This window comes from Nanorana parkeri, unplaced genomic scaffold (genome assembly GCF_000935625.1).
Source record: "Nanorana parkeri isolate BGI_ZX_2015 unplaced genomic scaffold, ASM93562v1 scaffold1060, whole genome shotgun sequence".
NCBI lineage: Eukaryota > Metazoa > Chordata > Amphibia > Anura > Dicroglossidae > Nanorana > Nanorana parkeri.
In genome coordinates, this window is record NW_017307328.1 from 342628 (window position 1) to 369350 (window position 26723).

General features: G+C 41.1%; 1 protein-coding gene across 1 annotated transcript in view; it reads right to left on the minus strand.

Annotated features, from left to right (window-relative positions):
- Nucleotides 1-26723, minus strand: part of TOM1 (target of myb1 membrane trafficking protein) — a 102333-nt gene that overhangs the window by 74814 nt on the left and 796 nt on the right. The window contains exons 2-4 of the mRNA XM_018567550.1: nucleotides 8817-8901; nucleotides 8646-8724; nucleotides 3236-3385 (exon numbers count right to left, since the gene is read on the minus strand). Of these exons, the coding sequence (XP_018423052.1) occupies nucleotides 3236-3385; nucleotides 8646-8724; nucleotides 8817-8901 (314 nt within the window). The remainder of the gene's footprint in view (nucleotides 1-3235; nucleotides 3386-8645; nucleotides 8725-8816; nucleotides 8902-26723) is intronic.

Consider the following 26723-nt stretch of genomic DNA (forward strand, 5'->3'; position numbering starts at 1 on the left):
AAATTACTTTATTCAATTAATATTACTTTAATTTAAAACACACTTAGAAAGTGGAGTAGAGGCAGAACTTAAGACTTTCTGCCACATAGGAATGCCTCGACTTGGCACTAGCTTGAAGTCAAGAAACAAGGTTTGAAACAAAAATTACTCTTGATGTCCCAGTATAAACCTCAAAAGGCAGCAAGAGAAAAGGAAAAAGGCCAAAGCTCGTAATTGAAAAAAGTGTATTAATCGGACATATATAAAGAGCCAAGGTATGTCAAAAGTGTGCCAATTCTTTAAGCTACTGAAGCTTGCTAGGATTCATAAATAAAGAATTTAATAAGGACATCTTGTTATGCATTGCTTCCCCTTTGACAAGCAAAACTATTTTAAAAATAGAGAAATGTAGCAAGTAAGACCTGAAAATGATTAAGACCCCTTTCACACAGGCAGTCCGATCAGTTTTCAGGCAGACCCAATAGGATGCCCAAAGCTGCCCGTAGTTGAGGGTAACCGTTTACTCCGGTTACCCCAGACTTCAGCCAGGTCTGGAAAAACAAACAGAACAGTGTTCTGTTTCAACAGACCTGATTGTGGCAGATCGGGGGTAATGTAAACATATGTCTGCTTACATCCGATTTCCCATAGACCAACATGGGGTCCAGGTCATTTCATTTTTTTCCTCCATGAAGAGAGAGAAAAAAAACTGGATGGACATGGATGTCACCTCTGATCTGTACTGCTCTTATCAGGAGGGGATCTGTGTACGGATCCTCTCCTGATCAGTCCATGTGAAAGGGGCCTAAGAGTCTTTAATGCATGATCTAGGATTTAAAACCAAGTATCAAATGTTTCATGAAAGATTGGGTTGCAGCACCTGACATCATGGCTAGAAAGAGTAAAGAGACACCCAGGATGTGATTGATAGGCCCTTTCAGGCCTCACAAAGCATGACATATAATTGCTTAAGAAAGGGCAATGTAATTCCTGTAATTAATTTTATTGATGTTTAGCAACTTGTAGCCCATGCACCGAAGAAAAAAAAAAAGGCTGTTTTTATGCGGTTTGACTGTTCCAGCTAAACCTCCACTTTAAAAACAAGTTTAGCTTTTATTCATGTTCATTAAATCAATAATAATAATAATAATAAATAATAATAATAATAAATACAACATTTAAATTGATAAGTCCTTTATTTTTCAAAATCTTTAGCTGTATACCGAAATCAGAGAAATGATGTAACACTACTGATATTACATTTTTAAATCCATAGTAACCTTTAATCCCAATGAATATGCCTATGATTTTACATTATCGTTGTACAGGAAGCATTCTTGATTTGTCAGGCACCTAACCTTCATTCAAATCTAGATAATGGATGCTTTGGGCTGAAGTGGTGACACTGCAATCAAACAGCAGTGATTCTGCCAGGTCCAATACCACCACGGTTCAGTTTTTAACTAGCAGTGGAACCATAATATAGGTTAACTGATAGCTTAAAAGAAGCTTATACTGAGGCAAACACGTAAACTGCCATTGCTGACCTCTTGAAAATGCTGATTAATTCGCTTCTTCTGGATTCAATCATTTGAGTCACTAGCTTAAAACAAGTAGAAAAGTTTAGAGTAAAAGTTAAAACTCCTGATCTGAAGACACGTGGTCCTATTAAAATGATCTCTTCCCCCCCACTTATAATGGTTATTATGCAATGACATTTTTCACATCTGTTTTCTTATTGTCTTGTTTACTTTTTTGCAAACTAAAATAAAAATATTGCAAAAGAAACAGCAATGGTTCCGCACTTCCGCATCGAGTGATTGGTTACAGGTTGTGTTTACACATTACAGACACTTGGAAGATGCAGCCTATTCACAAAGTTCTGACATTGTCAAGTGACAGTATCAGTTCTTACTGATTGGCTGCAGTTCTAGGGTGTCTGATTGGTTACATCTTGTGATTACACATCAGTTAACTTCTGGACAGTGGCGGTTTCTTTCATTTAAGCGCAGGCTGTCCAACTAGTGACCACTGCAAATCCAGAGTTAGATTTACCAGTAACTCTATTTCCATGTGTCTACCAGGATAGCATAGGAGAGTTAGGCACCTCCACAAAAAGGAACAGGAACCACACTACCAAAACCAGGGATGTTCTTCTACAAAACTGGTCAGAAGTAAATGAGAACCAAAAAGAATGTAATCTGAAGCATAAGAAATACAACAAAAAAAGATCGTAACACAAGGGTGGTAATTCTGCTGTTTTGGAAGACTCATGGAAACAAAGATACTAGTAAATCTAACTGTGAATTTCCCAAAATCGTCTTTCAGGACAGCATATAAGAGGTTTAATGAAAACTTACTAGATTAGGGCGAACAAAAGCCTGGAGAACTCAGAGTCACATACACCAGCCTCCGTAGCCTGTGTGGCTTAACATATAAGGGTAATTAAAGAATTTATTGAGCTATCTATTTTGCCCTGTTATTACATACAGGCATTCGCATAGTCTGCATATGAGAGAAAAGTATGTAGAAATACTGCATATTTATTGAAGAAAACCCTTCACGAGGTCTTAAGTGCAAGCTGAAATTGTGTAGAGTATAAAAAAAAAAAAGAGTATAAAGTCATATTAGCACATAGAAAAGAAGGGTCTGCTGCAGAAGCGTGTACAGTGACCACTCACAACCTACATCATTGTATATGAATTTCAAATAAGCCTTTTGTTTTTGTATCATATAAAATGTATCTAAGAATCTTTTCTCCCCCCACAGTGCAGGAATAGCAGACTACACACTCCAAATTTGTGTCATGGTGGCGCAACTGTTGACACATGACACCATATACCAACAGCAATTGAAGCCATAGCATGCTGGTCATTTTGAGAACATACCTACAGTACTTTAGAATATGTAAGGCAATACTAAAACTCGAAGGATTTTAATTTATGTACTGGCGGTTCCTCTTTCCATTTGCACTTTAAATTACTTAAAATAAAAATATTTGAGATTCAATGCCAAATTCAAGCAGGCTTTTCCAGGGAACAGTGAAGAAAGAAAGACCATTAAATATTACGTTTAAGGAGACATTCCGGTTTCTACAACATAGTTCAGCATGTATAGCACAGACATACTCCATATTTCAGAGATTTCAGAAATTTGTGTGAAATCTACCTTAAAGAACTAGTGTCTACATTAAATACTGTACCACTAACAACAGCATGAACAGTAATAAAACGTTTAATTTGAGGTTTTGGCTTACCTGGATGAGATTGAGCACTTTGTCATGGACGATGGCTGGTGGGTTGTTCTTGGGAAGGATAGTTTTCACTAGCACACCCTCAACAAATTCCTGGCTGGCGACCAACATGTGAAAACGATGACCACAGTTTTTCACACATGTCTCAAGTGCCTGAAGAAGAGTATTGTAGTAAAAATGTTATTATGTATATAGCTATAGCCCAGGGCTGATTGAAATTGCATTATGAGCTTTTATAACCCCAAAAACTTCAACTAAAAGTACAAAATGTTGTAGGGAAAATGTTCAATGGTTTTATAAGACTTGCTGATATGGACTGTAGAGAACAGATTTTTACATAACATGTTTCATGGCAGTTTAGTCACTAGGCAGTACTATTTGTTGAATGACTGCAATGTTAAAGGAAATAAAACTAAAACTGTCAATGAGGACAACTGAGAGACTGCATACAATGTAGGCCAGTACAATATTGAACCACACTCCGTGAACCAGGGCATATGTAGTGAGCTTCTTTGTACAACTTAGGACAAGACCGGTAAGTGTTATTGTAACCCATTACCCAGCATGCAATCCCTTTACATAAAAGAATACTGTATACCTGAGGCCTGGTTCGCTCGAAAGACCTTCCTCAGCCAAAACAAGATTTATTTTTTTTAAGCTTGGGATAGTGTTGGAAGGGGTTAGAACTTGTCTGTGTTCACTCTGGGGAGTGAGGGGAATCAGCAGGATCACAAAAAACTTGTAAAAGCCTGACAGAGGGTCTAATACTTCCTCACTGTAATACATTTATAATGCACATATACTGTGTGTATGTATATATAAAATGCTCAAACAAATGAAAGGAACACTTAGAAAACACATCAAATCTCAATGGGGAAAAATATCATGCTGGATATCTACTGTATACTGGACTGGGTAACGTGTTAGGAACGAAAGGATGCCACATTGTTTGATGGAAGTGAAAATGTATCAACCTACAGAGGGCTGAATTCAAAGAAACCCCAAAAATCAAAGTGAACAAATGATGCAGCAGGCTAGTCCATTATGCTGAAAATTTAATTGCAGCAACTCAAAATGGTACTCAGTTTGTATAGTATAGTATGTATTAAAAAACATAAGGTGAAATGCATTCTTCCCAATTGGAGCAGAGACAGTAAAACACAAAAAAAAGAAAGAAAAAAAAAAAAAAAGAAGGCTAGAACCAATCCCCAACCCATTTTGAACTGAGGGAAAAAAGTAAGGCTTTAAGCATCAGCTTAGAGCCTTCTAAAACTTCTTGGAGCTTCTTAATCACTTCAGTCTAAGTAACCCAGTGAGAAAAGTTTGTCTTTTGTTCCAGTCATCAATATTTTTATTTATGAAGGATCCAGAATGCAGTGTTTGAACTTTAAAATTAATCTTATGAAGCCGTTTTCACTTACATTTATCAAAATGCAATAAACATAACATGTCCATTCTGCTGCATTTGAACTGCTTTTTTTCCTTTCCTCATACAGTTTAAAAGCAAATCGCACTGATCTCCAATGCAAGTATTTTTTACCAAAAAGCATTCCACATTTAAATAGTTTCTGAGGTTAAAGACTGCCTTAAACATCTGAAAAAAACGATAGGGAATGCTCATGATAGACACATATCAACTGAAAAAACTGCAATTAAAATTATTTAGAAGAAAATATCGGAGGCTAGCAGTAAATTGCTCACATCACCTTACTAAAAGTGTAGAACAGGGCACACAATTTCTTTTTTTTCAACATCTAAAAAAAGAGAGAGTCTGCCTAAACTTAAAAAATATGGTCTGCTCAAAGCCTATTCCCGTAAATAGGAGTCCCCACTCCACCCCGGCTCAGACTTTGCCAGTTGGTTCTCTCCTTATTTAGCACCGCTAAAATGGATGCTAGATTCCCTTCTACCCATTGGAGTAAGTGGTTTGCAACGTTCATTAATGTCTTCAAACTTGCGCCCCGTGATGGTTTCAAGAGACTGTCGTTATATTGTGCACTAGAAATGGCAAATGAGACTCTCTATTCTGGTCTTGAAAATGCATACTAGCTTTCTGTATTGCTGTCAGTTCCCAGCAATTTAAAGAGGCTAAACACATTATTTGACTATTTCCTCTAAGATCTGTCCACATAGGCTCCCCATCCCCAAGTGCTTGTGTTAGTGGTAATCCCCAGTTGAACGAAAAGCTGCCCAAAATCTTTTAGGAGAGACCTCTGCCCCACTTCTGCAAAGAATTTACCATATACCTTGAAAGGTGAACTATTGCTTCCAGGTCATCTAAAGACCTAGTTCAGTGAAGTATAAGGAAAAAAATATAATAATTCAGGATTCTTGTGTGAAACTGCACCCATTGCATGACTGGAATCAGTCCCAGTATGCACATGATCTTTCTTATTGACACCAGATTTGACAGTAGTTTCACGGTTTTCTCCACTGTTAAGAATATTGTTTGCTGAGAAGTGTCTATTGTATAGCGCAGCAAATGTACAATCTGAGATGGTATTAGGTTGGACTTCTTCAATGTTTACTGTCCAGCCTAAATGGAGGGTAGATCTGAAATCTTCTGCAGGTTTGCTAGGACTGGATCCTCTGATTAGGTGAAAATTAGAAAACTGTTTAAGAAAGGAATGATGGATAGCCCCTGAATCTTAAGTATTCTCACGACTTCTGCCACAACATTCTTAAAAGATGCACAGGGCCAAGGCCACTCCAAATGGGAAAGCTTGGTATTGGAAATTATGTATTCTCTCGTCTCTTATGGCAAACCTAAGAAATTATAGGTACGCCTATAGTCACATGACTTAAGCAGCTTTTATATTTAGTATAACCATGAATGCCGAAGGAGGAAACAGATTCCATATCATGAAAATGCTTTCCACCTTGAGATTTCAGATTTAGAATCATCCAGTGCTTTCCGAATGCTTTTCTCCTTAGGCAGACATGTAAGCAGTAGCCTAAACCCTCTTGAAAATGAGCAACTGGGACAATTACTTGTTGGCAAAAAAAGTCCAATATGAATTCCGTCATGGTCGCTCTATTTTTTGTCACAATCCCATACCTTAGAGGAGTCAGAGTTGAAGTGGGAGGTGTCTCTTGAAGCTCTAGTCCAAAAACCTCTGGGATAGTACAGGTGTGCAAGGACTAGAGCGGTACGAGTGTCGGCAAGCAGGGTCAGCAACAGTCAGGCAGTGAGGTACAGGAATGGCAGGCAAAGGGTAGTCGGGGACAGGCCAGGTTAGCAACTTGCGGGCAGTGTAGAATAAAGCAGTAGACAGGAGTATGGTCAGAGCTGAGCTGACGCAATACAGAAAAGAGAAGGTAAAACAAGCTGGGCTGGTAACAGGAGATCAATAAAGATGCAAGGTTCAGGCTCGGGGAACAGCTGAAGACCAGTCAACGTTGGAGGCAAAGATGTCACAGCCTTAAATAGCCTGTATGGCGCCAACATCCACAACGGGCATGTGCGCATGTCCGTGAGACACATGTACAGACTCGCACATACCTGTGCAGAGTCGCGTAGCGTGCACAGTCCTGTGAGCTAAAGGCTGGTCCTGGCTTCCTGACAATTTTGTTTTTTTTGAGATCCAGAAATTTCAAAGGGGGGCTTGCTTCAAATTCCAATTTGAGGGAAGCCTGAGGTCTGAACGTCCACCTGGTAAAACTTAACAAACCTGTAAACATGGGACCAGGTGGCAGTCTTGCAGATCTGAGAAACATATGCTTGATGCTGAATAGCCTAAGAAGCACTATCTGATTTGGTGGAGTGTGCTTTGACAAGGAAAAGTGGAACCTTGTCCTTAAGTCTATGTGCTTAAATGATGAGCTGTTGAATCCAGCTCGTGAAAGTGGAGCAAGAGGCAGACTGTCACCTACAGGGACATTCAGGAAAGAAACAGAGTCAGACCGCATAAGAGGCGATGTAGTTAAGAAATAGACTCGAACAGTGTATACCAAATCCATACAATAGAGAGAATTCTCCTTAGAATGTCATGGAGCAGGACAAAGAGAAGGAAGAACAATGTCCGGGTTAAGGTGAAAAGAAGAAACCACCTTGGGAAGAAAGGAGTCCTTATATTTTGTAGGTTTAAGAGCTTACCTCTAGGCAGATATATGAAAAAAACAGGGTTATAATTTATAATGGATCCTATAGTGAGATGACATGGGGCTTGCCACAGCTGGGGAGAGAGCAGAGTGATGAGTAATCAGCGTCAGCAGACAGGGGGTGTGTGGAGAAAAGATCCTGTGGTTCACCATCCCTGTGTCTCCTCTAGGCCATTTACAGAATGCCTTGTTTTCAGGGAAAATAAGGCATTTTGTGAATGGACGAGAGAAGCATAGAAAGAGTGAGAAACCTTTTTCTTCACTGTACATTAGTCAAAACTTTTAGTCTGGGCAGCAAAACCGCATGGCTTACAGTACTATTGTGTAGGTATAAAACTAACATCTCTAGTAGGGATGCACTAAAATGGCATTTTTAGCCTAAAGACAAAATTAAAAATTATGTTAGGCTGAAATCGAAGATTAGTTTTTTTCCCAATAGTTAAAAATGTTTTAAATTAATTTTTATTTTACTTTACTGTTAGGGGATTTGGGGAAATATCAAAAGTTTAAACAAACCCATGATATTTCCCTTTTAAAATCTAAAAAGAGATTGAGGACACAGAGTCCTCAATCTCTTTTTCTGCAGCTCCGATAATGAATAAACAGGAAGCCTCTAAAGTGAGTGCTCCAAATCCATTCATAAACTGAGGATACAGCATCAGTTACTATGTTCACAATCACGAAGGAACAGGAAGTGATGTAGATCACTTCCTGTTCATTCATAACTGGAGACACAGAAAGATCACTATGTCCTCAGTTATTTGCAAACACTCAGTGATCAGTACTGATCACTGAGAGTTTGAACTTTGCTCTCCATCCTGACTCCTCCGCCTGTCACAGAAGGTAGAGCAGGGCGGTATGTGAGGAGAGCTAGGCCTCCTGTGACAGCTGACAGCACTCTCCTCCCCAAACCGCCCTGCTTGGACTCCTGAAAGCTTCTCTCCTCCCCACTAGGCGCCGGCAGCTGGATCCTCTGTGTCCCTTCCGATCCCCGCTACACAGGCAGGGGAAAGCAGTGGGGAGACAGACCGGCACCCAGTGGGGAGGAGAGACGCTAGGGATGCACCACATTGTCGGCTGTTTTGGTACTATGGGCATTTTGCCGATAGTACCATATTTTTTTTGCCTGAAATGTTTCAATTCATCCCCAATTTTTAGTATCCCTAGCTGCCTCTGAATTTAGTCAGCAGAGCATTACACAACTTCTCTGGCTCAATTATGATTTAAAAAAATACTTTTTTCCTGGAGTTTAACTTTACTTTTCATCTTCTACAATAGGGTGTATGGTATATTGACTGATAGTAGTTCTTACCGTTAGGGCCAGCATCACCTGCTGAAAGTTCTTGTTCCCCACAATTCTCTTCCTGAGTGCTCTTATGGCATCTTTTGGTCTGCAGAAGGAAAATAAAAAGGGGTGCACTTATCAGCAATGTATGTAGAAACAAAACACATTGTCCTCATAGTTCTCATTCAGTATTCTCACCCTTCTTCAGTTTCATTAATAATATCACATATCTCCATATTTAAGGCCCAGTCTTCAGAACGCAGTGACCCATCTGTGGCTTTTTCTGTAAGACACAAAAAAGCACAAAATACACTTTAACACGTATTCTGCATTCTCCAAAAATACTACATGCAATCCTTGAAACCCCATTTTCAGGCAAAGCTCTACCTCCTCACAGAAACAAAAACAACGTTCTTAAGCCTTTGTTATACTCATCCAACTCCGCCATCTATATTCCTCACCATGCGCCATTTCTGGGTTGTCATAATTTTGCTGTTCGCTGTTCATTGCTGGATGCTCTGACATGAGGAAGTAAAACCCTGTCTCTTCCAAGATGGCCACCTCCACACAGAGACACAGTTAATAAGGCATGGCAAAGCAGTAAATAGAAAAGATTACCTGCAGGTACCCTGCGGGCAATACTGGTGACTAGTCCTTTGCTCTGTACAATCATTTTTTTGAACACAGTTATTTCTTTAAAAGAGAACTACGGGGTAACCTTTTTTCCCCATAGTTCTCTTTAGGGTCATGGGAGGAAATGTGTTAGGCGTATTTGTGGGAGGAGCCCCACACATTTAACCCCCTCCGTTTTCCCTACTCACCTGTCGGTATGTCCGTAACACCCTACCCGCCCTTGCCCCTTCTGATATTTTACTCTGAGTATGCCCCCTTATTTTGCATACTGACCATAGCGACCATGGCACACCTCAGGTCAAGTTTAGGCAGGTTCATCATCTCAATGTTCAGGTACGTATCAATGGGGCTCTGACTACAAATACTAACGCTATTGCCCACTATATGCTGAGTGCCGCAGCCAGCACGTATCCAGACTATACTGTTGACATCCAGCCCCTGCTGGCTGATAGGCAGAGCTCGCTGTCAATCTAAAGGCAGAGCCAGCTATGCCAGCCCCCTTCCCTGTCCGTCCCTGCAGTCAGCGCTGGAGGATCAGAGAGGGGAAGGGAGGACTGACAGTCATCGATCTCTGTGGGGAGTGAGCGAGCGGCAGTATGTTTTCACTCACTTCCCAATCAATAGAGCCAACGTGTGACAGTTTCAATGTCACAAGTTGGCTCTAACAATGGGGTCGATTGTAATTCACTCACCCCACATTTCTCCTTTAATGCACATCTTTATTTGTCTGACATCTATAGGTCCTTCATAGTCAAATTCTACTTCTACCAAGGTGCCAAGGTGAGGGTCCTCCAAGCAGCCCACAACAACTCCCTTAACTTTCAAAGATACGAATACCAGCTATTAGTGGAGTTAACCCCTTCTTCCATCCATGGTCAAAATATCTTAGAGTTGACAAAAAAAAATGTGTGGATTACCCTTCATCCAGTGCAACTTTAACCAAGGCAGTTGAATGCTGTACATTTATATACATCAGACCTACTCCAACTATTAAAAAAATTCAGAAATTAAAGTTAACCCTTGCAGTGGGGCTACCCTCACACTGCAAGAGTAGCTACTCGTTTTTCCCTAGAGGCCGAATATAGAAGATATACTCACCCGATCTAATGCAGGTAAATGGACATGTGTTAGATCTGATGACATCAATGGGGCTTGGACTGAGACAGCACAGGAGAAACAAAAAAAAAGGACACCAGGGACCGGTCTAGCAGCCAGGCAGGATTAAGGATCTTAATTTTAATCTTCTTTTGTCCAGCTCCTAACCCCACTGCAAGGGTTAAATGTTAATTCCTGGCGTTACAAATATAGCCTTTGTTTATCTTTGAAATGTAATCACTGCCAACCCACGCCTCACAACCTGGAAGATGCTCCCCAGTGGCAAATTTCTGTCTAGAAAATATTTGTGTAGAAATAATGAATTACTCTTTGTTGACTCGTTTCCTATCTCTGACACTTCTTACGCTATCACTACCTATCCCTATCCTTTACCATTTCCACGCATGCACACACTCCTAATCCCCTCACTAGGTAATCATCACCACAATATGCTCGTTTAAACGTGTTTAGGAACTTACTTGCTTAAATGTGCATACCAAGGCATTCATACTTTAGATTATGAGCAGATATTTGTTTACAAAAGACAAACTAGTGTAAGATGTCCTGTCCTAAGTATTTTACAGCTGATTACCCACAGATGATACACTGCTAATGCTTCAACTAAACAAAGGGGAGTGTTAATGGGTTTTATTACATCTGTCCCATTCTCATTAATTGCATATTGAGCTCCTAAATTCTTATCGAGGATTGACCGTATTTGTTTAGTTTTTTCACCACACATTTATGGGCACCTGGCGCATGTGAACGCATGGGCAAAGATGCGCATTTTACCATCCATATTTTTTGGGTGCCATCTGGGCTGTAGATCACCTCTAAATTGGTGCTGACACCGTCCTTCCTTCTGGAGGGTGGCTACTTTGTTCCCCATGATCCCTGTGTGTGTGTTGAAAAGTCACCGATCCAAGCTTGCTCCCGAGATGAATTAAAATAGTATTCTATCAGGGGAGCGAGCTTGAAGTTTTATCTCTTGTTTTTATCTCTGCTTTCTCCTCTTGTCAGAATGTCTTTTGCCAGCGTTGATTTGGAAACAATTGGCTCCTTGTGCTGCTGCTTCTTCTGCCACTCGACCTGTGCTGCACGGGAACTGCAAGAGGCTGATTCCAAGTCAAAATTGAGTATTCATGATTACAAAGCTACATTATTTTTTGTCTTTTTCATATCTGCCTGGAGTTTCAGCTTAAAGTGAATACAAAAGTAATCTCTAATTTTATATATCGTGTTACGTCCGTGTTTTTCTGCAAGCATCATTATCTTAACTATGTAAAGGAACACTCAAGTCACAAGCAGTCCTTCATAGACCAAGAATGCTGAAATCTGTTATACATAATCAGTCTGACAAACAGTGTCTCCAAATACACAACATTGGAAGACGTAATAAACAATTTCATGGATTATTTTGTTTTAACTATGCTTTTTCTTCAACTCTTCTGTAACCGTTATCAAATTATCTGCATAATGTGAAGAACCAGCAAACACCTATTGATCGCTTACTTTGAAGAATTCGATCTGCCATGTAAACAACCACACCTTTAAAAGATGACAGAGGGGGAGTTATTATTTGTCTACAGCAGATTCTCTGGGACCCAAACATGTTTTCTGGTTTACAGAAAGAGCAGGCACTGCTAAGAATATATCCCAGTCACGCCAGCTTTACAACCACGCAGGGAACATTCTTCAAGCTGGCACAGCAGAGATCCAAGTTATATTATTAGTACGGTGTGCAGGTCTCACATTTATTTCTACATGAAGACTGTTACATTACAAATTTGGATGGAAACAGTTTCTATAGACTCTAGTCTTATGACAACACTTCCAACATACTTCACAACATTCTGCAACGGGACAGCTATTTACAACACCCTGCCAGCCCCTCCCACCAGCCATGATCTGCCTGCAATGCATAGAGCAGCACGGTGATCCAGTTATGTCACTGGGTCTAAAATAATGTATGCAATGAAAATAGAAAGGTTTTAGGTAATGCAGGCACTGTTGTGCCACGTGTTTTGGTGCTGGCGATCGCACTGCAGGCTGGGGGGCGTAGCTGCAGTGCCATTGACTTCAATGCACCGCCACTACCCCTTCGGCCCCTGAATGCAGGAAGGAAGCACTATTTTTTCGAGATCGCACTGGACCAGAACAGATGTGAGCGAATTGTGCTGGAACACTCCGGAGCTGGTGTGAACCGGCCCTCAGGGCTTCACACCATGTCTAGACATGGAACAGTTTGTTCCCGGACCAAAAAAGCATCGCAATGTATCCCTATGGTATTTCTGGGCTCTGTTCACACCAACGCAGTCCGTTCCAGACCAGACAAAAAAAATACTGCTAATCTAAATTTTCTCTGGTCTGGAATACCCTGGAACACATGGAAACACATGAAACACATGAAACACACATACAAATCAATGCAATAGACTGCACCTGTAAGGCCATTTTTAGCTTTAAAAAAATCGCTGTAAAAACGCTGCAAAACGCAATGCACTGCATTCCAGATCTAGTCCGGAAAATGGTGTGGACCTGGCCTCAGGGCTTAAGGAGGTTTTCATACCACAGAGCACAGGCCAGCACTTCCTTGCTCCTTGGCAGACCAAACTACTTCTACTACCTATATATGCCAACAGATTTAAAGACTCTGACACGATCTCTGCATTTGGCTCCAGCCATCTGCCAGAGTTAACGCAGTTTTTGTAGTTGAAAGTGCCTATGATTGACCTCTTGCAATCCCTGCACATGGCTGGATTGTGAGGAGAAGAAGCAGTGCAAGAAGCCAGTCAGTTTATTTGCAGACAAGAAGCATGCTGATAGGAAGAAAAGTAGATTGACAGATGAGCTCATCAACATGCTGCTTCTCCTTTCACTGTCCAGCAATAGACTGGGGCAGGTCCAGGACTACTTGAGCTCAGAGGAATTGGGTTGAATGATGCTGGCCATCAGGCTGAGGATATCTAGGAGCAGAAATGCTATGGAGGAAAACTCTGGATTGGTCTTGAATGTTGCAGAAATAGCAGTTTTTGTTTTATCTTTCGATGGGCTATTTATTTTTATTTTATGCTAGAGTTCTGTTTTCAACATCAATAACCTAAAATATCTTTCAAACAAAAGGAATCTTATTATAATAATAAAGTCTTGCAATTCATTATAAAAACTCCGGGCATGATCCTCTGCAGTATAAAATCAGGAATTTCAAATAATGAAGTAGCTTCATTATTGCAAATTGGCAAACCATTTTATATGAGAGCTGCCAATAATATGGTTAAAAAGGGAATTTCCACCTTTTGAAAAGAAATAACAAATGCACAATTATCCATAAAATAAAAAAAATATGCATGTATTATTCTTTGACATAGGAGCCAGTAAATCATTGCAATCACAAATCAGTGTATTGCTAGCGCAATGCTCTGGCTCCTCCCATCCACGTCTGTACCAAGGTATGGACATTCAGTAACATAGACAGGAGGAAGCGTCAATGGACTACAAGTATATCTGTAGAAAATAAGTCAAGGCAACTGGACTTGCTGTATTTTTCTAGAAGACGTTTCACTGGTCATCCAACCAGCTTCCTCAATTCAGAGTGACTTGTACAAAAAATTATCTGGGAATAAATATGGTGAATGTTGCTCCAATTCACGTTAACTACAAGTATTGTTCCGTTCACAGATCCTGTCAGAGTAAGTTTGTTGTCTGTGATCTGACGATGTTTCATGTTACACCTTAAATATGGGTGTAACATGAAACATGGTCAGAAAGGTAAACTTAGCCTTTAAGGAATCTCAAACTACAAAAGAATCAAAAAAATGTAAATACCAAATTATGAAGCCTTCTTCGACAGCTTTGACCTCCTTCACATATCACATACAGCTGAGAAATGTCAACTGTCACTCCCAAATTCCTGAGACACACCCTACCTGGCATTATGACAGTCTGTTAACACAACAGTGAAGAAATTGTGTCAGTCACGGAATTTAAAGCTAGTGCATCAGTCTCATCTTTAAAGCCGGGGCACCATTGGCATCCTTAAAAATAAAAAAATGTTTTTTCAAAATGTTTTTGGTCCATTGATATGACGGGTCCTCTTCTTTCTCCAGCAGTGGGCAGATCCTAAATGCTGCATTTAAGTAATTTTCTGTCTTCAAGATGCAACAGGAAGTGAGAGGAAATTTCAAGAAAGTGAGAAGAGTTTGCCTCTTAAGCCGTCCATACTAGGGCTGTAACTAGCTGGCGGATTATTTCGATACGATAAAAAAAAAAAAATACCACATTTATTTAAAGTTTATTTAAAGTAAAATACACAAATGGAGTGTTACAAATTTTACTTTAGAATAAAACTGCATACACAATTTTTTGCACTCGCACCACACTGGGACGCACAGCATTGCAGTACTATGCGTTCCAGTGCGGGCAGTCTCACTGCAAGCAGGAGACCTTGTTGGGGTGCCATTGCAATGAATGGAAATTGGTTGTTCTTTTTTATAACTTCAGAGGACACAGTGCCGATGAAACACCAGCTCACAACGGGAAGGAGAAAAGCAGGGGGTCTGGATCAACTATTTGATAATGAGAATCGTTGACAATGATTCTTATCAAATCGATTAGTTGATTCAGCCCATACACTGTACACTGATTCTGATTGTACAACCTCGTTTAGATGTACTATTGTATTATGTAGTGCAAGGGCCTGCTTGAATGGATACATGTAAAATAATTTAGGTTTATTCTCATATTACATTGTTTTGGTAAATCTAAAGGACACCTCTAGACAGTTGTCAGCAGAATGAGGAGACATTTGTTCTAGCGACAACTCTACAATTTTGGATTTCCCATCACTTTCTGTCTTGGTGACAATAGTCAAGACATATAGAGAGGCGAATCTCCAACAGGGAGAGAGACGGCAATAATAAAGAAAATCTTCACGTGGTTCTAATTTTTCTCGACTGTATCCCCCTCCCCCCTCAAAAAAAAAGTTTTGGTTATACATACAGTTCAAATCGTAATGAAAAGGTACAGCAGAGACCTTACTCGCTACCATGAGCAACTTATCAGATCTGATCTGGGGTCCATTATGATGAATGTCAGCAATTGAATATCTAGCTGCATTAATATGAGTCCACCTGGACCTTCTCTATGGTGGGCCCTGCAAGGTCCCTTTAACAGAAGTGTGATCCTCTTACCTGCCTCTGCTGCTGGACCTGGCCTCCTTCAACGCCGTACCACTGGTGCTGCGGGCACCCGGCCTCCCTTGCTGCCTGACTGGCACTTCCAGGTCCCAGCCTCCTCTGCGCCCGACTAGCGCTTCGGAACCTGCTTCCTCCGTCGCCGACGGGAACCCAGAGCCACCCCTTCCTGCTGCTGCTCCTCCTCCTCTCCCCCCTCCACCTCCTCCTCCTGCTCGATTAGGCAGCCAAGGCTCCTCGTGGATCCAGGGATCAGGCGAGTATTAAAAAATAAATAATTTTTCAGTTTTATGTTCTCTGGGACATTTCCTGAGACATAATTTGTCCGGGGACGGTCTCCTCAATCCGCGGACTGTCCCGGAAATCGGGGACGAATGGTCACCCTACCATGGGACCCACAGATGTACAGATCTCCCTGCTCAACAAACATCATTGGGCATCTACAGAAGGTACAGCAATGATGATGCAATAAATCCTTGGCAGTCAAACAGTTAATGACAAGGGTTGGGTACATGTACAGATATTGACACCATTGTAAAAAGCCATCTGTGACCCATCAGGAATTTTGTGAGTAAATGCAAGAATGGAGTGTAAAATGGAATCCAATTTTAATCTAACCATGAAAATAAACAAACAGTCCTAATGAGCATACAACATGCATACCATACACAGTCTAGTGTCACTATTTTAAAAAAATGGCAAGGGCACGGATGGAAAAAAAAAATTTGAAACCCTTAAATTCAGTAAGTAATGCAATCTTTTGATTTGGTTTGGAGACCTGCAAACAGGTTTGAGAAAAAACCCTGAAACTTCGCCCCCACCGGAACAAGAGGTTATGACCCCCTGAAATATCAGCTGAATGAGGGCAGCATAAAAGGTCTGCCTGCTTTTGCGGAGAGGAAAGCAAGCTGAAAAGCATGATGTGGGGAGGGGGCAAAGTCTGAAACTCCGGTTATATTCCCTAGACATGACACTCTGGACACAGAGTTTGTGAAATTCTCAGATCCAGACATCTGAAAAGGCCGACAGGCATCCTCCCATATTTGTAAGTGGGGGCTCGCTCTCATTGCGAGGAAAGCTTAGGCTGGCCAGACACCTCTATCAATTTTGTTTTAATTCAACCCGCAGGCTGAACGAAAAAAATTGAAGTGATTTCTCCATCAACACTAACAGCGTGTCGATTGAGGAATCCCGCTGTTTACATTGTATTCTGACAGGTGGCGGCGACAACATGCAATGACTGGCCTCCGAGCTTCCAAAAACCAGAAGTTTGGATTAGGCATTGGAGCATTTGGCTGAGTACTAGTACTCGCCCAAATACTCGGTATCGGCACCAAAACCGATACTAGTATCGGTATCGATCCATCCCTAGCACTACCTGACTCGACAAAAGTCAATTTAAGAATGGAAGGGGTTGGGTGGAAAATAGTCGGCCAAGCAGTAATTATATCAAATGCAGTCACTGTTCATGTATTCAGACAGCCGCACGCAGGTGCTGGTGCTTCTCTGAATACAACAGGCAGCAGTGCAGATGCCTTCATCCACCCTGTGTAGCATGAATGTGGGAACGAAGTGATTCTACATGTGCATGGCCAGCCTCAAGGTGCCCATACACCTTACAATCTTCGTATGATTTTTTTTTTTTCATCCCGTCCTCGAACCGTCGTTCGATTTCCATAAGATTGCCCCATCATGCACAGACCAATGTGGATTTCAATTATCATTCGTTAGCAATACTAGCTGACCAAATTTCATTGATCGACAGAATGGATTTTCCTAGCGCATGTGCAGTGTTCATCGTGCGATTTTTTTCGTATGAAAACGCCACTAATTTATCGATTTTCGTATGATTCAAAAAAAGTTTTCTAGCCTGTCCGATAGACGAAATTCAGCCAGATGTACAGTAATTGTGATTGTTCACTTCCCAACAACTGGCCGATCATCATATGAAAAACAGATTTCGTTCGGAAATTGAACAATAATCGCAAGGTGTATGGGCAACTTTAGTTGTACGCAAAGGATTATCTGCAAAAAAAAAAGGCAATCACATTCACTAAAGCAGAAGTTGGAAGTTTAAATGGTTTCATAACCAGAAGAATGATGAAAGCAGTCACCTGACTGTACTACTTTAGGCACAGCAGCTCACAAGAGAAAAATGAAGGCTTCAAAGTCAGAACTACAACAGCTCCAATTCTATGAAAGGGGCCCAAATAATGAATCTGACGATTGTGAGGGTACGAGTTACAATAACATCTGTGTTTCAAAAATTGAAGTGATCTTTGTGAATCTTGATGTGATCCACTTCTAAGCCTTGCTGTATGCTCTTGCATCTCACAAGATAGCTATGCATGATATCACAGGCAGTAATTAAAACATAGACTGGAGCCGATTTATTTCCCCTCCCTATGAACATCTGCACATTTGTAGCTTGCCGACATGGGCTACGGGTCTGACCTTAATAACTACGCTGCACTGACATTAGAAAACAATGATTACTTCTACATTGTAATTAAAACTGAACAACAGCCTTCCCTTCAGTCTTCAAAGTTGTACAGCCTGCTGTCCTGTATTGAAATCGTTGGACTCGTTTAGCTTCTCTTAAGGTGACCATATACCTTACAATTATATGGAGATATTTGTCTGCGATTGCATTTTCGTCTAAAAATCTGCCAGGTGATGAGAAGAAGTGCACAACCTCAATTACTGTACAACTGGTAAATTTGTGTCTCTCAAGCAAGCCAGAAAATGTTCATCTAGTTGGACGAAAATCGAGGGGTTAGTGGCGTTCTTGTACAACAAAACTCTTAAGATGAAAACTGCACATGCTCAAATGAAAATTTGGTCGTTCGAGCGATGAAAATTCGCAAGTTATTGGTGCTGACGAACATTAATTGCCAACTACATTAATCTGTGCATGAGAGGCTGTTTGAACGAAAATTGAACGAGGGTGAGATTACTGGACAAAAAAAGTTGTACAATGGTTGTAAGGTGTATGGCCACCTTCAGTGTGCATTAGAAGCTGCAAGCAATTCACTATAATTGTCTTGATCACCAAGGTTATCAAGAATAGAAAAAGTGAGTGCAAAGCCAATATTGCCACTAGAGCAGGAATAGAGTGGAAATCTTCCAATGGGGACACTCGTTCCCATGACAAGCTTCTAAGAAGCGATTCCTCTCACATTGGACAAGAACTGAAGGGAAATCTACCTCTTCTAGAAAAAAATGGTACATGCATGAATCTATAACCGGCCTTTATAGCAGGGCGCACATTGGGAAGGCTTACAACAATACAAAACACAAAAATTCCCCAGCCTCCAGGTACACCTGCATGTAATTTATCAACTTCATTAATATGCTCACACTTGGAGACTCGGATACACAGAGTTAGGACCACAATTTTGCAGAGGTGCCTTGGCGCGGCGGTGTGGCTTCTACATATTTTTGGCCAAAAGTTTGTGCAACTAAAACCTCTGATTTTAACGCATACTGTTGACAGGGCTACTTGTTTGGTTGCAGGCTGGCTGGCAGGCTGAGGCTGGGGAATTTTTGTGTTTTGTATTGTTGTAAGCCTTCCCAATGTGCGCCCTGCTATAAAGGCCGGTTATAGATTCATGCATGTACCATTTTTTTCTAGTTTGACTATTTTGGGTTTGGGGGACGCACTGGAGTCCCAGCGTGCTTTTTTGGTTGCTGGGCCTCCAGTGCGTTCCTGCACCTTATTAGGAGGAGTTGGCTACCTCCAGGTACACCTGCATGTAATTTATCAACTTCATTAATATGCTCACACTTGGAGACTCGGATACACAGAGTTAGGACCACACTTTGCAGAGGTGCCTTGGCGCGTGGCTTCTACATATTTTTGGCCAAAAGTTTGTGCAACTAAAACCTCTGATTTTAACGCGATCGTACGAGAATCGTACAGTGTATGGAAGGCGTGCGACCGTTTCTACTGTACGGTCGCACGGCTTCCATCGAACAAGCAGGCTGGAAAAACCGCCGGGAATCGTACGATTCTCGGCGAATGAGTGGCCTGCTTGTTCGACAACTGACGAACGGGCAGGTGTGCGCACGCGCACACTGCCCGTTTGCCGTGCTTGCAAGCCCGCCCCTCATTGCAGTCATCGCAAGCCCGCCCCGCCTGTCCAAGATGGGCAGATCGTAAATTTTTTTAAGTACTTTACAACCATCGCAAGACTAAGGTCTTGCGATGGTTGTAAAGTGTATGGCCACCTTAACACGGAGGAGCTATACAATGTATACTTTCTAGCAAAACAATAATTGCTGCTCAAAGACGACTGTAGTGTCATCCTAATTATTGGAATTCCAAACAAATTATTAATTTGCTCCTATAATAAAAAATCACCACATCCTGGGGGCCTCCACTTCCCCCTTCATCAGGGCTAAAAAGTACAAAATATGGGTATTGTAATCAACATTAAAAAGCCATGGATATAAGAGTAAACAAATATGTCTCTACCCTTGCAGTAAAATGTATAAAATATATAGAGGATTCAAGTGAAATGATCATCGCAATGCATGTGATGCATCTTTGTACATCAACTAACGTACTAAAATGAATAAAAACAAAATTAACCCCTTCATGACTGAGCTTGTTTTTAGTTTCTGTTCGTTAATGACTGACGCACTTTTTACATTTTTGACGTGTGCTTCTTCCACGGCAGTAATATACTTTCTTACTAAGTGCACCCACATATTATATATTGTTTTATAAAGGACAGATAGGGCTATATATTTATATCACAAGTGCACCCACATATTATATATTGTTTTATAAAGGACAGATAGGGCTATATATTTATAAAATTGCTTCCTGTGCTATCTGCCATCATTTCAGGGGGGGTGCTCTCTCCCAGCCCCTCCCTGAAACAGAGGGACACCTACCTGAAATTGCTTATTTCAGGTTGGGATCCCTGGCATTGATCGCACAGCAATTATTTAAGTAATAAAATGAACTAGGATCACAGTAATCCAGCACGTTATTAATCTGAGTTGCCCCACTAAAGCGGCGGCCATATTGAGTGGGGCACGTGAGATTAATAATGTGCTGGATTAGTGTGATACTAGTTCATTTTATTACTTCATTGCTGTGCTGTATGTGTATAGGCCAATGTAGTTGGATCTGTATGTGCGTTATAATTAATCGAAATTAAATAGATTAAAAAAAATTTGATTAATCCAACAGGAAAATTTTAATCATTACCAGCCCTAATTATTTTTGAAGTAAAATAGTACAGCTAAAAAAATGCAATAACATAAATGTATTTATTTGTCCTTTATTTGGATGCACCTCACATGCCTAGGATTTTAAAAAATTTGCTGTACCTCTCAGCTTAAAACTAAAAGCTAACATTTTATTTGTTTTCCTCTAAAAGCTAATAGCGACAGTGACATTGTATGCCATGTGGCAACTAAGTGTCACAAGAGATGATAAAGAGAGAGATAGAGATGATAGAGATATATAATAAAATGATATAAAATTAAATGTGGGTACACTATAGTATAGTAGATGTCAGTCAAACTATTATAGCACTAAAAATGACCAGGAAAAAAGGGGAATTCATATGAACAAATAAACTAGCATTTGTAGCTAAAAGTAGTATTAAACTCTTAAACTTTTTTTTTTAAATGAATCCAAATCAAACAAATATACATCGCTCAGCAAAGCATTGTTTTACATTTTTGCCCAAACACTTACAATCCGAACAGTTGCTTCCAGCTCAGCTTCCCTGAACGCCCTGTCCAGTACAAGATCACAAAGGACAGACTCAATCAAATGTTCTACTAGCTTGGAGGAAGGAAGAGAGCGGGAGGCAAAGGGAGGGGAGGAGCTTGATTTTCTGTGTCTATGTGTTTGTGGAGACACACAGCGTACTAGCACACACATGGGTGGCTCCATAGAACTATGCTTGAGAAAGGAGTCACTCTAAAACAGAATATAAGGAATAGTGCTCAGGGGACCAGCTAAATAGTAGTGTAGGGACCCATTCACACCACTGCAATGCAGTAAAGCACATTATCATTATGGATGGCACTCCACGCACCCCAATGCTTGTTACATACATTGTGTTAAGGCAGCTAATACATTTGCCTGGGTTGCCCAACACATCAGAGCAAACCAAAAATTGGACCAGCAGCGTAACTGCTAGTGCAGGGCACTGCATCACAGCACATTGCAGGGTGCTACAATGTAGGGCTGCAGCTAACGATTATTTTCATAATCGATTAGTTAGCCGATTATTAAGTTTGATTAATCGACACATGTACTATTGCTGGGATTTGTAGTCCTCTGTAGCTATGGTTATTCTGCATTGCACTGTATATAATGTATTATTGCTGGGATTTGTAGTCCTCTATAGCTGGTGGCATTCTGCAGTGTCAACACAAGCTCTTACTGTCAGACTGAAATTTACATTATTCAAATTGAAATGTTACAATACAATAGCCCAGTGTAGGAGATTCCCCCATCCATATGCTGGAGCTCATTGAAAAAAACAAAAAACTAATACTAATAATCTTATTGTGGGGGGGGAAACAATACCAAACATTAGATATGTGTAATGGTCTGTATCTTATTACCTGCAGCTTCTTCACTACATTTATAGTGATATTAAAGTCTAAATGTTTTTAAGGCATTTTAAATTTCCTGCAGAAATCAGCTGGTCCCCTGAGCACTGGTCCTGATATTCTGTTTTAGGGTGGCTCCTTTCCCTTGCAGGATTCTATGTGGACACACCTGTGTGTGTGCGCCTCCACAAACACGCAAGCACAGCAAGACAAGTCACTCCTCTCCCTAAGCTAGTAGATGGATGGCTGCTGGAGACTGCTCTGTCCCTTGTGATCATGTGCTGGGCAGGAAGTTCAGGGAAACAGAGTCAGAGCTGTTCGGAAACATGACGATTACAAAAAGCGTAAAAACACTTTGCTGGGCGATGCAGATTTTATTTATTCTGGATTCATTATTAAAAAAAGGATGAGTGTTTAATATTACTTGTATTATGTAATAGATCTGCAAACCAGTGCCCTAGGTTAAAAGACTGGCCCTAGGTTAAAAGACTCTGGTAAGAGTTTATCATTTCCTCTAAACCTCTGTGTAATATACATCTCAAAATATGAATCTCACGAAAAACACACAAGCAATCTCCTGTGGCACCGTCAGTAGCAGATCATTTAAGTCCAACAGTACTTAAACTACAGTGTAGACATTCAGTCTATTTGCATTGAGAAAAGTAATCACTCTGCTGTTTGGTATCATCAAGTGCACCACACTGAACATTGACCAGAGAAAGCAAAGGAGAGGGTTGATCAGAAAGAAAAATTACAGACCAGCTTGTCAAAAGGTGTATCAAAGGTGTATTAAGAAGAAGTTTAAAGAAAACTTTCCAAGTGGTACAAGGTGAACTTCAGGGTCAAGGTACATTAGGGTCTCATTGAACCATCAGTCGCTTTTGTTGGTTATGTGTTTAGATGAAGCACTGAGATCTTGAGGAATGCTGAATTAAGCTTTACTTGCTTAGAAGAAAGTCATATCAGGATACAGCATTATACAACATTGTGCGGGAAACAGAACAGATAAAATATCATGTATAGCATAGATGAGGAAGCGCTAGAGACTAACATTGCCGTATACTGCCATCGACAGCAGAAAAGACAATATTACATCTCTGAATGTAATATTTTGTTATCCAACACCCCTTCTCAACAGCATATGCGTTTCTATATGATGTTTCGCTTCTCTTGAAGGAAACTGCGACGATCCTTTGGCAATGGCTTGGTGAGTGCATACGCAGTCAATTCTTCTGATGAGCAATCTTGCAGGTCGATAATAGCTAACTTGAGTGTCCATTAGCAGATGATACTTTACATCAATGTCCTTTGTTATAGGGTTGACCCTTTCTGATTCTGTCAGCTTTATACATCAGACTGTCTTCAAAGATTGGGATGGGGTTTCACATGTCTATACCCATGTCCATTAAAAGCTGGGGAATCCATGTTGCTCCTTGACAAGCATGTGCTGCTTCTATGTATTTAGCTTCAGTTCAGGAAAGTGCAACAGTTGTTTGCTTTTGGCTAAACCAACTTATGGTTCCTTCCTCATACTGGAATATGTAACCACTTGTGAATTTGCGGTATGTGCAGTCACCAGCCCAATCGGCATCCACATATCCAAGCCTTTTTGGCTTTGACACTGCTGGCAGTCGTAGCTTCCCTTGAATTGTTCCTTTTAAGTATTGTATTACCCTCTTTACTGCGTTCCAATCATGCCGACAGGGTGCTGCGACTTTTCTAGCAAGTGTGCCCACTGCTGCCGCTATGTCTGGTGGTGTCACAGTAGCAATATATAATAGCTTTCCGATAGCTGGTTCACTGAGCAAATTCATCTAATGTCCCAAGATAATTGTTTCTGGTTATGGGTTCTCATTGAAATAAATGCTGCGGCTTATTGTTACTTGGTGTTAGTCTTTGGGTTTAAGATTCTTTATCCCTTACTTTGTTCACTATAGCCCACCAGAATACCTTCAATGGCTGTGTTCTCCCAACTTGGAACGCTTCACATTGGGAGTATATGCATAAACTTTACATCCTAACACTCTGATGTGCCCTAGGCTAGGTTGTTTATCCAATTTTCCTGGTGTGAGGAATTGCTTATTGTTTCGGATTGTATATTCATCACCTCTGAATTGAACTGCGAGACCGTAATTAGAAAGGGTTTTCACTGATAGAAGGCTTCCTTCTAGGTCTGGGACATACAGTACATTTTTCATGAGGATACTCTGCTTGTCCCCTGATGGTGTGATACAGTTCAAGAATCCTTGACCGTTACCTTCTGCAGTACCACATTCACGTCAGTAAATTGAAAAGATATGCCCTCTCAGACAGTTGTCATCACAGGCTTACCCATTACAAGATTCCCACTAACTTCCTGTTCCTTCGAAGATTTAGAAATGTTGAATTTCCCTATACCAGAAACAGTGGTCACTAGGACAAATAGAGACGATATAGTTCCCAGCAGGGGCACAGACAGCAATGAAAATCTTACAAGGATTTTAACTCACACTATCCAACACTAAAAACTATTTGGCCTTACATACACTTTAAAAGTATATTTTAAAATGCAAGTACTGTAAGTACCTGAATTGTACTTGTTACGAGCCTCTTGCAGGCCATACAGCAGAGCTCAAAGAGAGGAAAAGAGAAGCATCTCACTGATCCAATCAGGAATGCTGCTGTGCAAGGAGCATGCTGGTAGAAGGAGAGAGCACAATGACTGAGAGATTAGAATATAATTGTCCAGGTACAAGCCCAGGAGGAGACCTGTAAGTTTAAGTAAACTGCTGGAAAAAAACAAACCAGCCCCTCTCCCCTGTATGGACAGAAATACAAATTCGACAGGTAAACCGGCTTATTATATATATATATTTAGCAGTTGCCTGGAGGTCAGCTTTAACCACTTCCCGGCCGGCCGTTGTAAAAAAACGTCCGCCGGGAACTTCCTGGATCTAAATACATAGTAATAGCGGCCCAACACATATCAATATGATCATAAAATTGATTGTTCAATGTGACCAAATTGAATGAAGATTGCAAACCAAAAACTTTGCATTTCGTCAGCATTTTGAACTGGATTTCGACTCTGCAAAGGCTGTGGTGGAATTTTGTTGACCACTTTTGCTTGACCAAACAAAGATGTGTGATTTTGTCCGAAGAAATGATTGTAGTTCAGATCTGTTCAATGATTGTTTACATTTATAACCAGGGCTCGAAAATCCACTCGTCTGCGACGAGCAGACAGTGGAGCCCGACGAGCAGCTTCCAGGCTGGCCGCTGTAATTACACGGCCGGCCGGGAGCTTTACAGTCAAGCGATCGAGCGTCTATAGAGACGCTCGATCGCTTGTGTCAGAAGCTGTCACTGCCGTTGCCGGTCCCGAGATCCGCTGTACCCGATGCGGCCGGGACCGGCACGGCTCTGTGACAGGAGATCAAAGGGAGTTCAGTATACGAACTCCCTTTGATCTCCTCTCAGTCCCCGATTGCAGGAAGTGATGTATATTACATCACTTCCTGCATTCAGTGTCACTCTCCAGCTAGAGAAGCTGATGAAGCCGAAACCAATAGATCGCATTTTTGATTGATATTTCCAGTCCATTGTAAAGTTCAGAACAATACTCAGGGGTGTGGAATTCATATCGCCCGATGCCTGGGACATGTAGTTCCGGGCAAGTGGTTTTTTCACTGTTTAACCCCATTACGGACAAGTAGCAGGGCTGGTTTTCTTTTCTTAAATGAGCGCCAAGAGCGGCGCTGCGAGCGTGGGGCGTAGGGCGATCAAACACGACCACGGTAGAAAACACTGCGCAGTGCATGCCGTGAAAATAGATACATCTACCTTTTTTTCAGCGATTGCCACGCAGATGTAACCCCATACATGCGGATGCAACTGCACACGATCGCACGTCCTGGGAATCCCCAAGTCTGCACCAACCCTAAAGGGTATATTCACTTTCCCAAGTAATTTGGGAAAATGGAATTACCCGCACAAATCTCCCTCCCACTATACTTACCTTTCGGCGAACAGTCCTTCCCATCCACCAGTACGGGTGTACTATCTGTACCTGTTCCATGTATTCTGAATTTCACTCGCAAATTGCAAGCAGTCGTTGGTCAACGCGGTCACCTGACGGCACTTACCAATGAGAAACGCTTCTTAGAACTGCTAAATACAGTTTTGGTTAAAATTATTTTTTTTGTATCAGGACAAGTAGATTGTCATGAGGGACAAGTAGATCGGGCCCCGCTTTAGTCCTTGGACAAGTCGTTTTTTCAAAAATTTCCACACCTCTGAATACTGTGTACGTTGCATTGTTTGATATTCTGATATTCTAGTTGATGAATTACTCACAAACTGCTACATGTATGACCACCTTAAATTAAAACTCTAGGCATATAAACCCAACTGCTTCTCCCCCGGAAAAAAAAAAACCCTATACAGGGATGTCAAAGCAGCTTTCTCTTCCTCCTCAGTGGTGGTAGGGGGGCATTCTACCAGGAGCATTTACAGGATGGCGTGGGAGCGCCGCTCAGTCCTAGAGCACCCCTAGAGGGGTGCAAATGACAGGCTGTGCTCACCGGAAATGGGCAGAATGATAGGACTGTCACCCTGCCCC